General features: G+C 35.2%; 1 protein-coding gene across 3 annotated transcripts in view; it reads right to left on the bottom strand.

Moving 5' to 3' along the window:
• Positions 1 to 3,897: 3,897 nt before the first annotated feature.
• The window catches only part of LOC127837886 (myotubularin-related protein 9-like), a 38,928-nt gene continuing 24,795 nt past the window's right edge, over positions 3,898 to 18,030 (bottom strand). For all 3 annotated transcript variants that reach the window (XM_052365335.1, XM_052365334.1, XM_052365333.1), the window contains exons 7-14: positions 17,171 to 17,275; positions 13,406 to 13,531; positions 12,859 to 12,961; positions 11,967 to 12,105; positions 10,234 to 10,318; positions 9,527 to 9,696; positions 7,689 to 7,816; positions 3,898 to 5,565 (exon numbers count right to left, since the gene is read on the bottom strand). In XM_052365335.1, coding sequence (XP_052221295.1) covers positions 5,487 to 5,565; positions 7,689 to 7,816; positions 9,527 to 9,696; positions 10,234 to 10,318; positions 11,967 to 12,105; positions 12,859 to 12,961; positions 13,406 to 13,531; positions 17,171 to 17,275 — 935 coding nt within the window. In that variant the 3' untranslated portion in view covers positions 3,898 to 5,486. The remainder of the gene's footprint in view (positions 5,566 to 7,688; positions 7,817 to 9,526; positions 9,697 to 10,233; positions 10,319 to 11,966; positions 12,106 to 12,858; positions 12,962 to 13,405; positions 13,532 to 17,170; positions 17,276 to 18,030) is intronic.

Raw genomic sequence — 18,030 nt, 5'->3', positions numbered from 1 at the left:
CATATATGGACAGCTTAGGAGGTTTCACCGTGGCACATTATTTTGATAAAAGCTCATTTGTTTTATTTTTATACGTTTTGTTCATGTTCAATGTTAAAAAAGCATAGTCCATTGTTACGTTTAACTTTCGACAAATACTTGTTTAAAACATATACATTACTATCTGTTATAGTTGGTTATTTTGAATGTTACAATTTTAGTTCTTAAAAGTGAAGAAACAACCTGTGTAATGAACTTTGGCTGAGACATTTTTTGCAGAATAATGATAATTTCACAAAACGTTCACAGCTAGAAACTACCTCGTAAAGAGGCTATTTCAGGCGAGACAATTTTATTTTTAGAATCATGGCTATTTGATGTTTTTACCGCTGTAGAATATTGTTATGTCTTTAAATGGCGACTCAATCCAGCAACAACTGTGTTGCGGATTTCACGACAAACTTTTACGGCGTAAGCATCTTTAATTTTTGGTAATCGCAAAGAAAGTTATTTCGGCTGCGACCAATTTTGTCGAAATGATGGCCCTTTCTTTTTTTCAAATGTATGAGTAGTATAAAATGTTATACGTATGACGTGAATGGTTGGCCGAAAGCTTTAAAGCCCATAAACACTCAAAATCAACTAAAACTTCGTGCAATATTTCGAAAAATAAAGTTAACTTTTTGTGGAATTTATACGGTAAACTGCACGAAACGATGATAGAGTATATTCATGACTTATTTATAATTTACATTTTAATTCCGTTGACGATTATTTTCTTATATTTTTAATGGTAACAAACCACATGTACATTTTACGTCAAATTGGGTATCGTCATCGTTCCCTGAAAATGTAAATATAAATTTCTCTATATTGCATTCGCCTTCCATTGAATGCCCAATAAAATTAACGACGGAGTGTATAATTCTATCTTTATATAACACTGGTCCATCTTTACTAACGAACCCGTAATAACATCTCTCAACTTTTACGAATCTGGCCACGAGGTGCGGAATCGTGCTCGGCACAAGATACTAAAGCGAACTATGTAGATTACCGAAAGCCTTCTACGGCAAGCGGTTCGACGAATAATCCCAAGAAACTAGGTTTTTCACGAGAACCTTTGTGCTCATGAGAACTATGGTTCCCAAATGAAATCTTAGGTTCTCATGAAAATGATATCCGAGAGAAAGACGCAAAAAGCTGTCGAGAACCTAGGTTCTTGTGAAAACCTTGCATATCAACAAGAACTTTCGTTCTCAGAATGATAACCTAGGTTCTCATGAAAAACCTAGTTTCGCATGAGAACCTAAGTTCTATGTGTCTATGAAAACCTAGGTTCTCATGAAAAAACTAGTTTCTCATGAGAACATATGTTCTCTAGCGTAAACTAAGGTTTTCAAATGAGAACCTAGGTTCTCATGAAAGACCTAGTTCCTCACGAGAACCTGAGTTCTCTTGAAAAACATGGTTTCTTGGGATTTTTATAAATCTAATTTCTCATGAGAACCTAGGTTCTCACGAAAAACCTGGTTAGGATTTCATCAACCTAGTTTATCATGAGAACCTAAACCTAGTTTCTCATGAGAACATAGGTTCTCATGAAAGACCTGGTTGCTTGGTATTATACAAATGGCATAAGTCGTCGGTGACCGCCTCTTGTTCATATGTACGACGTTTTCCCTGAATGGGTGTTCTTGAGGAATGAAATTAGTAAAGAAATCGGTCTACATTGGTCTGAACACATGAATATAAAATTAAACTGTTTATGAAAAACATCTTTAGATGTAAATATTATTTTAATACTAAAAATTGAAACAAATTCAGATCAATCGTTACATAATTCATTGTTACCGCATTAAATGAGTTTCAGATATTCAGCCTTGTTCGGGCTTCAAACGACTGTACGGACCAGTATTTGTGAGTTTTCTATTTAAAGTATGTCTGTGATATATTTAAGCAAGCATTATGGTATAAATAGAAGTTTAATATCTATTGATAATGTGTAATAATGTATTATTCGTTCTTAGATATCGGTCCACACTGCAAGAAAAACTTCTGCACTAAAGACTTTGCAAACATATTACAATAACTTGAGAAGTTGAGATACATTAAAGTTCTTTAAGTTTTTATTCTGTCCAGCCCGTGTGTAATCATATGTGAACCAATTGATCCTGCGCCTTGAATAAAATGTGTCCCGTATTCCAAAGGAGCAAGTTTATGCCGTGAGAGCCTATGGTTCCAAAATGAAAACCACGGATTTAGTATTTAAGATTAGAACTTAAGTTCTCGTCATGATCACTATGGTTTTCACAGCTTAATACTGGGAACCTAGGTTCTCATGAGAACTATGGTTCCTAAATGAAAACTACGGATTACGGCAAGCAGTTCGACGCATAATCCCGAGAAACAAACTAGGTTTTTCATGAGAACCTAGGTTCTCATTTTGGAAACATAGGTTCTTACCAGAGTCTTGGTTTTCAAATGAGAACCTAGGTTCTAATGAATACCTAAGATATCGAATACAAACTTGGGTTCTGGAAGCCATGTGCAATCTATAAGCGAGAACCTAGGTTCTCATTCTGGGAACCTAGGTTCTCATGAAAAACCTAGTTTCTTGGGATTATGTGTCGAACCGCTTGCCAAGAGAAAACACAAATGTGTATGAGAATTGAGTGAATTCTCAAACGAACGAAAGGGTCTTATCAGCCATGTGTCTGTAGTAAGAAGTGTACGAGGGCCCTCCGCGCCTGAGGCTAAGTTATGTGATATTTCAAGAAATAAAAAGATCTCTTAATTATAGCTTAAATTTAAATGTTGTTAATGGGGGGAGTGATCTTTAGTTGTTGGATACAAAAGTTCGAGGAGAAGACTCCACCTGAGCGGTATGATAACCATGAACAAAACCCACGTGCATCGGTATCGCTAATGGAAATCGGGTCACTAAATTGAGAAGCGCATGTTCTAACCCGTGCGCTGACAGTATAGCACACAAGAGAGAAACGCGTGTGTCAAAAATTGCGCTAACCGCATAGCATATTGACGGAAATCTCTAAAGTACGCGTCCTAAATGCTTGAGCTTTGATCCTCACTGATGTGCTAAATATTGAGTCCACCATTTGGTACACAACGTAAAACAAGAAATGTGTTTGTCAGAAACACAATGCCCCCTACTGCGCCGCTTTGAAGCCATATATTTTACCTTTGACTTTGAAGGATGACCTTGACCTTTCACCACTCAAAATGTGCAGCTCCATGATATACACATGCATGCCAAAGATCAAGTTGCTATCTTCGATATTGCATAAGTTATGGGCAATGTTAAAGTTTTCGGACGGACAGACTGACTGACGGACAGACAGACGGACGGACTGACGGACAGTTAAAAAACTATATGCCGCCCTTCAAGTGCTCTCAAAGTATAGCATATACTATGAGATGTGCTCGTACCGGACAGTGCACTTAACGTATAGCAATTTAGTGAGAATGAGAATCCATTCAGGTCACAGAGACGTCATGAAAAAGGCGTCCGCCTAGAACTCGTCACTGGTTCAATCCCTGCTGTTGGATACCAAGTACTGGTTCTACACCGGAAACGGATTCGATTGCGTTTCAACAAGTCAACATCTTTCGATGCAATTGAGCTAAAAAATAAATAGGTTTAAAGCGTGTATCAAACAGTGCGCTCAATATTTTTTTCACATACTAGTAAGTGAGGATCTTCGCTCAAGCATGTAGGACGTTTATTTAAGTTATTTACGTCAATGTCATTTGCACGGATCACTATTTTTGACACGATTAGATTGATTTTAAAAATTATTCTAGAATAAAAAAAAATGTTTTCTCTCGTCACAGAATCAGTTTTGTAGAATTGTATATAAACTTTAAACAAATAAATACAAAAAGCATACTATTCTCATTCAAGATTTATTATCTTAAAGGAAAATTCCATTTTGAACAAAAAAGGAACACATTAAACACGATTTGAAAAGATGTCATTCCATGGTCAGGTTTTGGTGTTTCATGAACAATGAGCCCGTAAGTTTGATCAATATGATAAATGGCTAAATTAAACAGACTAAATAAGTATAGGTATTTTTGGCTGATAAAATAACAAACTTATTACATAGCAAAATTTAAATATTATATTTCTATACATATTTTCTAGACCTGTTCTAATTTACAGTAACAGCCTTTGAAATAAAATCACACTATGTCATGAATGTGGTGAACAAATATCACAGTAAATCATAATTTAACAATAACAGTACGTTTTTCTGCAATTCTCGTAATCTTCCGTCTTACAAAATATTGAATATTATCGGCCATTATTATAAGTTTTGAAAAATAAAAAAAGCATCTTAATATACAATATTGCACAATCCCATGATTAGAAAGATTACAGTAAAAAGTTCATACATGTTGTGCTTATACATACATACGTATATGCATTTAAATGAGCCTTGTTCTGAGATAATTGGGCAAAATGCATGTGCCTAAAGTGTCGTCCCAGATTAGCCGTGCAGTCCGGACAGGCTTATCAGGGACGACACTTTCCGCTTTTATGGTATTTTTAGTTTCAAGGAAGTCCTTCCTTACCGAAAATCAAGTTTATGCGGAAAGTGTCGTCCCTGATTAGCCTGTGCGGACTGCACAGGCTAATCTGCAATGGCACTTTACGCACATGCATTAAGCCCAATTTTCTCAGAACAAGACACAAATATACTGTGGGCTATCTTGTGCAGTCAAGTGCAACCACATGCAGGTGTTTTGTAGAGAACTTTCCAATACACATTTGTGTAAATTTTTATGAAGTTGACCAAGAACTTAAATAAATAATTTAAACATTCAAAATCTTATTCTAAATTGTTAACATCATCATTGTTTCCTACCGCCCGCTCAACCACCCAGTGATTGTTTGCTAATCATTAAGCTTTTTCAATAAAAAAAAAAGACTTTTCTTTACCACTTAACTTTTAGAATGCATATAAGCCATAGATACAAATGCACTTTGTACCTTATCTATACTTACAGATAATACATACACCATTAAACATTTCTTTTAGCTTTACATGGGTTCCCAATTTCACCTTACTTTAACTTTTTTACATCTTGTCTTATTCAAACATACTCACTAAGGAAACAACAATAACAACATCAACAACAGAACATTCAGCAAAATAATTACCTAAGACCAAAACATGATTTCTTTTGGAATATAGATATAGAGACTTGTAGATTAAGTTGTTTACATTGCTCCCAATTACAGACACAAATATTAGATGTCTAATTGACAGCCAGGGGTGTGATTTAATGATTTAAGAACCAAATCAAGAGAGGAATATTCCCTTAGACCCCCCCTTCTTACATAGTTCATTGATACTCTTAATGTTTATATATATTCAACAAATTAAATAACTATCTTCAAAATTATGTTGACATTAAAAGGGGGAATATGAGCTGACAGGGGGAGAATTAACACCCCTGTTTTGTGCCCTGTCCCCTCGTCAGTTGATGTCTCCGTTGAGAGTAGATGGGAGGATAACTCCTGCAGTCACTGCCTCTTGCTCCAGGAACACCAGATGTCTGCAACAAAAAGTGCAGATTGTCTGAATGCTCAGATAATATGTCAATAGGTTTTTACATTTTCTGTCAATACATGTTTACATTATCTGACAATACCTTTTCACAATATCTGACCATACATTCTCAATTATCTGACCATATTTTCTCAATTTATGTGAACATAACTTCTCACAATATCTTACAATATGTTCTTAGATTACCTGACCATATATTCTCACATTGTCTGACCATATATTCTCACATTATCGGACCACACAATCTCACATGATCTGACAATTCATTCTCACATTATATGAAAAAGCATTCTCACATTATCTGATGGCATTTAAACATCATCTTACAATACATTTCCACATTATCTGACAAATAAATACGTTCTTACATTATCTGTCAATACAGTTGCAAATAATATGCCAATAAATTTTCACATTATCTGTCACTACATTTTCACATTATCTGACGATACATATTCGCAATATCTGACAACACATGTTCACATTATATAAAATACAATTTTCACATTAACTAACGATACATTCTCACACTATCTGACAAAACATTTTCACATTATCTGGCAATACATTTTCACATTATCTGACAATACATTTTTACATTATCTGACTATACATTTTCACATTTTCTGACCATACAATCTCAATTATCTGACCATATAAGCCTTGTTCTGAGAAAACTGGGCTAAATGCATACTGCACGGGCTAATCACGGATGACACTTTCCGCCAAAACGTGATTTTCGACAAGGAGGGACTTCCATGAAACTAAAAATACCATACAAGCAGAAAGTGTTGTCCCGGATAAGCCAGTGCAGACTTCACAGGCTAATCTGGGATGACACATTAAGCACATGCATTAAGCCCAGTTTTCTCAGGACACGACTCATATATTCTCAATCTATCTTACCATACATTCTCACATTACCTGACAATATATTCTAACAGTATCTGACCAAACATTTTCACATAATCTGACAATTTATTCTCATATTATCTTACAATACATTGTCAAATAATCTGACAATACATTCTCAAATTATCTTAAAATACATTTTTGCAATATCTAACTGTTCATCGTCACATTATCTGACAATACCTACTCACAGTATCTGACAATATATATACTCACAGTTTCTGACAATACATTCACACATTATCTGACAATACACTATCACAGCATCTATTGAAACATTTTAAGTTATCTGAAAATATATTCTGCAATTCTTATGCGGCATGTCACTTAAGTTTCTGGAAATATACAGCAGAAATTCTCTTTATTCTTAAAAGAATTGACAATACATTCTGCAATTCCTAGGCACATGTTCTTCATTGGTTACTTTTATTGAATGACAGGTCCTTAATGCCCTACGTTGCTTGCCTGAGACACGTAGAAACTGATCTGTAATATGAATATTGTGTAATGTTTGTGTAATTACATATCAAATATTAAAGCTCTAACCATTGTTTCAGAATTTTTCATTTTTAATATCTTTTTTTGATTCCTGTGACTAACATAAGAAATGAACCAAAACAATTTAAACAACTTTAAAAATGGTCAGCCAAGGATCATTTCTGAGCAGTTTCATTTCAATCTGCCCAGTGGTTCAGGAGCAAAAGTCAGAAGAAAACTTCAAAAGGATGAATGCACACATGACTGGCGAACGGTATCATCAAAGCTCCCAATCAGGAGTATGTGCTCATGTGAGCTCAAAATAGTTCATAATGATCCAGGGGTGTCAAATGCCCAAAATCTAAAATCCTGAAAAAAAGCCTTACATGTGGGGGCCAGTGCCAAAAGAGGATTAATAATTCATTTAATTTTGTTAACTGTTAACAATATGTCAAATTAAAATAATTTGTTTTCAAAATGACATTTTGTGACAAAAATCTTTCAGTAACAGAACAAAAATCCTCTAATTTATATCAATATCAAAAGCAGTTTTTGAGGGCCTAAATCATGAATTCAGGAATAATCTTGAACTTTGAAACCTCTGTAATAATCTCATCATAGTTGTATTGAATAACTTATAAGCTCTCTTTAAGTTTAAAAACATGTTATTCTTAATTAATACTTTATGTACTTCTCTAAACAATATCATTTGTAAAATACCTCCTTAGTTTCATGACTTTTGATCTCAGCTCTTTGTCGTATTCTCGTATCTTAGCAACCTCAGTCCAAGCCTCCTGCTGTTTTGATTGGTTAATCTGGGATCTTAGGTACAGCCCACTCCAAAGTGTCTATAAATAGATTTGGAAGAACAATTTTTGTACAAATTAAGAAATAAAAATGAGGTACGAAGCTAAATACCAGAAAATAGGATACATGGAAATATTTATTTTTTTCCTGTTTCAGTGATATAATTCTTGTCGTAATATATGTACATTCAATCAATTTACAAAGACATGTACATCCCCATACCTATTTAATCGCATGGAAATATTAGACTAAGGTGTTTCTTGGGACTAGAACCAGTACTTGGTGTCAATGTTAAAAATCTAACGAATGCTCCCACCATGGGGATCAAACCTGTGACCTCCTGGTTGCTAGGCTTGATCCCCACTGTGGGCGAGTCCTTTAGTTGATTGAGAACCATTTGATTGCGCCAGCTGGGCAAGCTGAATACAATGCTTCACAATCAACAAGTGCAATATCTGAACACAACAACCATGATATATTTTATTTATTTTATATCCACTTACAATGAAAAACAACATTTCAAGTCAACAGCGCAACAAATTATGAATTCATTCTGAATATTAACATCACATTTTATTGAAATATTTGAATATTTACATGTCATGATGAGGACTCTATGTGTACATTACTAATATAATTTTAAAAATCCATTTTGTCCAACCCTTTACAGCGGAAACAGATTAAATACTATCAGACACAGAAATTTGATCTTGTCTTCCATATTCGATGCCAAAAATACTATGGCGACTATACCACGTGAATTTTTAAGATCTGTGTTGAGAGAATAAAGCACGACCTAGTTAACTTTTATGATGTCTTTTTAAATATTTCACCATTTTTAATGGGATAAAGTGGAGAGCCGTTTCATTTGTGAGAGTTTTCTATAGGTATCATGATCTTTTTAAACAAATAAGTATTTTTCAGTAATGTGCAACCGAGCGTTTGTAATATGAAGTCCCCACACTGATTTGACATTTTTTAACCGTTCAAACAAGGTTACAGTCATAAAATCAATTTAGTTATATACTTTATTACATGAAATAGAAATACAATTAAGATATAACAAGAGCTCCGTGGTCAGAGACATATTCATTCCCCCCCCCCCCAATTAACAGTGCTTTGAACGAGTGACCCCAATTTCAAGGGTCATCTATTGTCCAAGACCAATGCACATGTATCAGGCAAATCAGTCAATTTAGATAAAGAGTTATTGCTCTGAAGAGATTTTCACACTTATTGGGACCATGTCCTTGACCTTTGACCTTGTAACCCCAATTTTAATAAGGGTTATCTACTGTAAAAGTCAAATGTTCATGTAAAGTATCAAGCCAATCTGTCCATTTGTTAAAAAGTTGGAAAACTATTTTCACACTTATTGTGACAGTGACCATAACCTTTGAAATAGTGACAAAATTAAAAATGGGTCATCTACTGTCCAAGGCCAATTCACATGTGAAGTATCAAGTGAATCTGTAAAATGTTTGACAAGTATTTGATCGGAAATGAACTGACCGTCAAACAGACAGACCAACCGACTTCCAGCAAAACAATATAACCCCCCTCTTTTTTGAAGGGGGGGGGGGGGGGGCATAATATAGACACTTTTTTAAATAAAACAATTTTTTTTCAAATTTTGATTTTTTAAATAATCGCTTTTGGAAATGGTTCCGTTTAATGGACCGGTAAATTTGGCTGAAAAAGACTTCATACTTACCAAAATCTGCAGGGCTACAGAAGGCCATCATACTTACCAAACTCTGCGGGGCTACAGAGGGCCATATCACAGCAGGGTTGGGGTCATACATAGGGTTGATGTACTGGCCTAGGACCTCCGGGCGATTCAGGTACGACCACAGTGATATCGTGCGACTGTGCAGCTTTAAACACTTCCTTTCTAGGTCTGAGTTACACAGGAATGTACCTGGAAAATGATATGGAAATAAATACTAGCATTATGCAATACTCTGTAAAACAGAATTTAGTGTATGACTTCAAGAAGAAATATAAGTTGTGAAATATTTGAAGTTAAAAAAACAACAACAACACGGTTAAGAAAAAATAATTTAAATGAAAACGGTTTCAATGAAATCCGCCAAAGCACTTCCAAGATATGGCTCTGGACGGATAAACGGACGGATAGAAGGACGTACAACCCCAAAACAATATCCCTCCGCCTATGGCGGGGGATAAAAAATAATTAAAATGAAAACATCACATATGTTGATGTTTCAAACAATCATGTTGATTATTGAACCAGTAACAGCTGTATTTCAGGCACAAAATTTTAATGATCAAACATTGCTAACAAAAAATGGCATTTTTTTCCATTGCAACCAAGAAATCCCTTTTTATGCAATTGCTACCAAGAAATGGCTTCTCATGCAAACAAGAAAAGTCTCAATACAACACCAATCATAGGTTTACAAGCATGCACAAAATACAAGAAAAATTTAATTACCAAATTGTGATGAGTATGCATGTTCAAACAGGACAATTAGAAAATCCTCTGTGAACTCAAATGAACATGGAAACTGCTGCCAAATCTGTAAATATTTATAAAATGATACTGTTAAAATGAAATGTACTACAAATTTCTTGAACAGTTAAACAAAAGCAAAATACAAATTTTCTGAAAAAAATCAAACATCACTCTTCCGACTAAACTAGCATGGCCTGAGGGGCAGGTGCATTTAGAATTTCTTTCTTTTCAATGATTTTATTTCCACTGAAAAATCAATTTGTTTTTTTTATAATGTCAGATTTTATAAAAACAAATACTGTAGTTCGATTTTCATAGGGAACATCACATTCAATTAGTTTAATCCTTCATTTAAAAAAAATATTTGACTGTCATCCCCACACAACCACCAAATCTTCAACAACTGTATTTCGTAGTACGGACAACATGTAGCAAACTCTTATCAGCTGAGATCATTTGACAACATGGCATCAAATGATTGCTATTTAGCTAAGAGAAAAAAATAGAAGATAAAAATATCAGATTTTTCACTGGACCAAGAATTATATATGGAAAAGTGACAAAAACCAATCTTTTATGTTAAGATTTTTCTTTGTAGCCTGTAACAAAAACATATCTCAGAGCTGAGCCTGACATTTATATTCAGCGAATTGGGCCGTTAAAGGAATAGGGAAGATCAAAGATTTCTGACCCAGCTCTGATGTATGATATTGGTTCTTATACATCGCCCTATTGGTGCAAAAAGGAACCATGTGACATTGAATCAAGAAGGCACATGGTACCTTATTGCACCAATTGGGCGAATTATTCACCCTTTTTTGTTCCTTCACTAAATATGTATCACCAAACCATCTTTGACTCTTGTGACCCCATTATTTTAACAAAACAAACCAGTTTATGCTAGACTCCTTGGCATTTCACTTTTTTTTAAAACAAAATATATCAAGGATTGTGTGCATGCCATGTATTATTATATAATGCAATAGTAATAAAATAAATCTATCTGACCAGCCACTCCATTTTGTAATGTTTTTTATCAGAATGGTTAGCATTCAATACAAACGTTTCCAAACATCCATGTGTTTAAAATTAAATAAGAATAATGAATGATTTAACAGAAATGGAAGTGCATGTCATTGTACTTTCATTGTTCTACAAATTGGGTTAAAGTTGTCATTGAGGAAAGTGGGAGGCTTATAAATTTTGTCAGATGACTACTTTTAAAGATTTAATAGTGTCATCATACATGTACTATGGAATCTACAGTTTAAGTTGTTAATTTATAGTTTCATTACACCCATTGTGTGAAATCAGGGCTTACTAAATGGCTACAAATTAGCAAAGTTGGCAAAAACAATTTACTTCTGGCTACAACTTTTTTTCATGAAACCCATAAAACAGATAACATGTGAATCATTTCTTTGTGTAACTGTTAGTTTGGCTAAAGAAAATATGTAGCAACAGAGAACCCCAGCTAAGTTTTATTATTATCATATTACATTTTTAGTTGATTTGTGGATTAATAAAAAAGTTATTATCATTTACCATTATTTATCAATATGGATGCCATTTTGTTCAGTCGCCCAATCTGATTCTTTTCAAATACAAAAAAAATCTGCCAATGGCAGATATATTATATTGGAACGAAGATATGAATAATGACATGTTGTGACTTTGTTACTATTTATAGATACACTATGTATCATAAGCACCTGCCAGACACAGTCAAGGAAGAGCAGGAACACGGGGGACTCCTGTCGTTGCCTGGTAACAGCGTGGGCAGACTTGGCACAGCGGTCAGAGAACGGGTGACCGCCCTGTAGCCACTCTCTCTCTATCAGGGCCTCAAACCTACAAAATCAACAAGCAGCGTTAATTAGAAGTATAAATATACACATGTATATTAATGGTCACACTGCAGCCACTCTCTCTCTATCAGGGCCTCAAACCTGCTGCATCAACATGCAGTGTTAATTGGAAGTATATATATACAGTAATGACAAAGATGCAAGGACAAGAATGGCAAACAATATAATTTTTCCCAAACATCTGACCAAAATTACCCCCCCCCCCTCCCACCCAAAAAAACAACAAAACACTAACTTTTTCAATAAATTCAATAATTGGTTTATTGAGTGTATTATACATCAATCTTTTTCCATGGAACTTCATGATAAATTTAAAAATGCAATTAATATTGCTCAATCCAAAAGTTACAGGTTGTAATATAAAACAAGACTATTGCCAAGCAATATATGTCCCCTACTGGCTCCACCATTGTCAGAAATATATATTTTTTGAATATATTTGTTGCCATAGCAACCAGAATTTTTGACGTAGAAACAAAACAAAATGGCATGCATAATGTCCATGAAAAAATATAAAGAACTTTTAAAGTTATCGCAGGATCCAGAAAAGTGTGACAGACTCACAGACTCACGGACTCATGGACTGACGGACACACACAGCGCAAACCATAAGTCCCCCCGGTGAAACCGGTAGGGGACAAAAAACAATGATTGCATATACATGAATTTGTAATCCCATTTCAAACACATGGAGTGTGATACTGTGAGCAAGTACCAACATTCAGTGCAGTCTTACCCCGTGAATGTTCTGCAGTCATGGTCCATGATGACCTGTGCCAGAGAGGTCACCTGCAGCGTGGTATCAACCCCTTCCGAGCCATGTACCAACACGCAGGCAGCTGAAACAGTAGAGAATCCGAGCATATATCCCTTTCCCCATCAGAAACAAAGTGAAAATGGCTTTTGCAACCAGCATTAAACCAGAACAGCTTGCGAGTAACTCACAGTCTGTTCAGGTTTAATGCTGTTTGCTACTTATTAGTATCAAAGGGTTGGAAATGAAGCCTTTGAAACTTGAAAAAGTAAGAAAAATCTTTAATTAAATTTAACTTTCAAAGTAACTACAAATGCGTAAAAATAAGTATGTTAGGGGTAAAGGGGTAACATTATATACAAGTATGAATACAATAAGTTTGGATGGCAGAAAAACAATAGGTATATAATACAATTCTATTACACCACACATACCAATTTTAACAATACACCATGCCACTTGACAGTGAATACCATGCATGAGGGCAGAAAAAAAGTTATATACTTAAATACTATATGGCTACAGATACCATCTTTATCAATGCACTGTGCCACTAGACAGGCACAGGTAAGAATGTCCTTGACATGTCCCAACCACCCACTGGCATCTAGCTTGGATAGCCACTTGTCCTGTGTGGTGCCAGTATCGGCGCAGGCTGAAAAAGTGGTGTTTCGTTAACCCTTCCAATGTGGGAACCAAATTTTTAAGGCCTTTGCAAACAGTTTGGATCCAGATGAGACGCCACATAACACGGCGTCTCATCAGGATCCAAACTGTTTGCTATTCTGATAGTATTCTTTGAAAAAATTTTGAAGAAAATGCTAATTTTATAAATTCAGCAGACAACATTTTAGCAGACACACGGTAAACCCGCATACATATACACCACTTAAAAAAATCTAGGATCTAACAAGTAAATTCATTGAATTGATATCACCCGCCAATATGCTTCAGAACACAAAAGTGTTATATTTGACACTCAAAATTTTTTCAAGATACAAAGGGCCATAACTCCGTTAATATCCGATGGCATGCAATTCCATTTGGCGTGCATCATCCTCTTATCTATATATAAACTCATACCAAGTTTCAATGAAATCCGCCAAAGCACTTCCGAGATAGGGCTCTGGACACAAAAGTGCCGGACAGACGGAAAAACAGACGGACAACGCCAAAACAATATCCCTCCCCCTATGGGGGGGGGGATAAAAAGGTAAAGGATGCTGCCATTAAGGATGGAAAGCTGACTCAGTCTGTTGATAATTTCCAATAATATGCTTAAAGCAACATTCCTTATTTGGCATAGTTAATTTAAGTATCAGGCTTTTCCCCAGGTGGTTTTAGCACATTGGGCCCGCAGTGCCTGGACGTAAAAATCTATTTTGCCACGCGCTTGTTTTTCCAATCATGTCTTTATGTTTGTTACTGAATATTATAATAGATGACTTAATTGAAATAAATTGAGTAAAAACAAATAAAAAGTAAACAAAATGTCTTTTAATAGCTCTTAATGAAGATTTTCAGTTAGAACAATAAATGTTTATATAAATCTACACAGGAAATGGTCCTCCACCAGCATCAACTCCCTTCCAGGCTGCCTTGCCGCTGTGCCTGGCCAAAACCCTGGGGAAATGCCTGATTATATATAAGAAACATATTTTATCTATGCCAAATAGAATATATCTGGTGGTTACAAGGTAGAAATCCGTCTTTTTTGCGCTTTAAAACTGAAAAACAATCGCGTTTGTCGACATGGTATACGTCCAGAAATCCTACTTTCGGTTTTAAAAGCTGTTCCATTTGAAAAGTAATAAATTAACTTCTAACTAGGCTATAGATTTAATTTTATCTATGCAAATTAGAATATATCTGGTGGTTACAAGGTAGAAATCCGTCTTTTTTGAGCTTTAGAACTTAAAAATAATCGCGTTTGTCGAAATGAATGGAAGTATACATCTAGAAATCCTACTTTCGGTTTAAAAAGCATTACCGTTTGAATTTTTTTTAAATTACTTGCTAACTAGACTATAGATTTAATGACAATTTTGCACACTTTCAAATTGCATCTATATGTATTGATTAACATGTATTTCATTTCAAAGTCAGAGGCAAGGTGTGTGGCTTTAACCCTTTCCCACTCAGAAACAAAGTGAAAATGGCTACGTGCAAAACCTGAACAGCCTGCGACTAACTTGCAGGCTGTTCAGGTTAAATACTGTTTGCTGCTCAACTCAATCTAAGGGTCAGAAATGAAGCATTTAAAACTCTAGTATGAAAGGTTTTTAATTTAATGTAACTTTCTAAGGGACTAAAAATGCGTCAAAATACGTATCTAAGTGGTAAAGGGTTCATCAAAAGAATTTCTATTAATTAAGTTTTTTTTTTAATTTTTAAAAGTCCTCTGATTGGTTATTTTGTATTGAAAGGAATACTGAATTCCAAAAAATACACATTTTGTGTTGACTAGTTAAGAACTCTAGATGGTCAACTGTTGGGGAAAAAATGCAGAGTAAAAAGAAGATCCTGCTATTTAATTCTAGATCTATTAACTTCTCCCTGCTTTATATTGTATTGCCACAAATGTATTCACATAAAGTTAAAGAAAAATTGAAAACCAAACATAATTATGTTGGATTTGAACACCAACCAGTTGATCAGTATAATTGACATAAATGCATTAAATTGTTTGTGTGGATGTTTTCACCATTTTAACAGTATTTCAGTCACATCAGGGCAGTCAGTTAACCCTGTGTAAGCTGGATTGACATGTACTATGTGCATGTCCTTATGCAAAACCTGGCAACTGCCCTAATTGCCCAAATAGGTAGACAAATGCCGTAGAAATGACTCCCTTTCTGAGAAAAACAAGGCATAATGCATGTGCGTTAAGTGTCGTCACAGATTAGCCTGTGCAGTCTGCACAGGTTAATCAGGGACAACACTCTCCGCTTGTATTACTTTTTTGTTTAAATGTCGTCCCTGATTAGTCTGTGCGACCTGCACAGGCTAATCTGGGACGACACTTTACGCACATGCATTATTCCCAGTTTTCTCAGAACGGGACTCAAATTATGATATACTGTAAACCATTAAATTACGTGTGGTACCAATTTTCGTGGATTTCGTTGGTTGACGGAACCACGAATTCAAGTACCAACGATTATTTATATATTTTAAATCCGAAATCGGTCATTTTCGAATGTCATTTCCGACATTTTCTTGTGTTGTCAGTTATCAGAGATATTTGTTTTTGTAATAATTATTTCACTTCAGTAGGTAAAATTACACTATATCTATCAGTTTTTCTTTTTTTATGCATCATCGTTAATGTACGTTTTATTAATCATGGTAAATAAATATAATAAATAGCATTACCAATTGTGGAGAAAAACACATTTCTTTTACATGACGTCGTAAAATTAACAGTTTGCAGATTTATCATATATGTCAATATGCGCAAGAGACATAACGGTTTTCACACATGTATTTTGGGGACCTTATCACTCAATTGTTTCTACTAGGGGACCGATTGCGCTGAGAAGTGCAAATATTGTCAAAACAACATCGATGGCAATCAGCGAGCAGGGACCCACAAGTGCGCCGCTTTATCACTCTTATCAATAATTATCAGCAAAACTTGCATGCTTCAGTGCACATTAACCTCAAGTCTTGCTGTCAACACAGATTAGCAGATTATGCTTAGTTATTACTCTGGTTGTTTTAATAAAAGTTTAATAATTATGACGGTCAGTCTTCCCCAAAAATTTTTAATCCACAAAAGTATGTGTCAACAAATTAGTTGTTTTTCATTTAACCACGAAATTTCATACAGACGAATTTCTATACGTTTACAGTAATCAATGACTACACAAGTTGTGTGGCCAGGCTGAGAATCAAACCCCTGATCCTCTGAATTGTAGTCAAGCACTCTTCTAGCTCAGCTAGTCGGCTTGCTGGCCCAACTTACAGGATTAAATACACCGAATGAATTACAAACATTAAACACTTAATTCATGTTTTCACTAAATAAATTGCATACATTCAACACCGAATAAAAGATTTCACTATTCGGTACATGAATTTCACACATTGAAAACCTAATTTTATATTTCACTAAATGCATAACATGCATGTACATAGAATACCAAATTCAAGTTTGCCAATTATTACCATACAGTGTTGTTTTTTTATTATTTTGAAATGGGGCCGGGTCCCTTTGCATTTGGAAAATTTGCGGCATTTTGACTTTTTGATAACAAGAACCGATTTCGAATGGAAAAAAACAGTGCCATACCTTCAATGAGTTTGATGAGAGACTCATGGAACACCTGCCGGCGCTCTATGGCCTGATTGAGACGCTTCCACTGTGAGTAGTGGGCCTCAGGCTCATAACCTCCCCCTAGTAGAAGAAGTGTTTAAGGGTATTACAAGTATATTTAAGAGCCGAATCTAGGAAAACAGAAAACGAGTAACTCTTAGTCTTTCCAGGTTTTATGCTGTTTGCTGCTCAGTAACTCTCAGTCTGTCCAGGTTTTATGCTGTTTGCTGCTCAGTAACTCTCAGTCTGTCCAGGTTTTATGCTGTTTGCTGCTCAGTAACTCTCAGTCTGTCCAGATTTTATGCTGTTTGCTGCTCAGTAACTCTCAGTCTGTCCAGGTTTTATGCTGTTTGCTGCTCATCAGCACCTTAGGGTCTGAAGTGAAGCCTTCAAAACTTGAATGTAGTAAGAAAGGTCTATAATTTAATTTGATATTCTGAGAGACTTCAAATTAGTCAAAGTGCGTCTCTGAGTGGAAAAGGGTTAAATATAATACAGCTAGAGACAACTTTGCCTTTGAATATGATGTGATTTTCACCGCTAACTTTGACCTTAACCCACCTTGCTTCAAATGTAATTCCAAGTAATGCATCTATATGTTAACAAAATAACAAGGCAAATGCTGCATCCAAACTGAAGTTATTGAGCAGGAACTGTGTTTATTTCCAGTAATAAGGCTTTGCATTGACTTCAGCCAAATGTAATCCCAAGACAGTTCTGCATGTAAACTAATTATACACAAAATTTCAGCACAATAGCACATTCAAGTACAGTAATTGAGTGGAAACTGTTCGTCTGTCAGATTTTTGACCATGTCTTCCGAAGGAAAAAACTTG

Source organism: Dreissena polymorpha, chromosome 7, assembly GCF_020536995.1.
Source record: "Dreissena polymorpha isolate Duluth1 chromosome 7, UMN_Dpol_1.0, whole genome shotgun sequence".
NCBI classification, from domain to species: domain Eukaryota; kingdom Metazoa; phylum Mollusca; class Bivalvia; order Myida; family Dreissenidae; genus Dreissena; species Dreissena polymorpha.
This window is presented reverse-complemented; position numbering and strand designations above follow the sequence as displayed.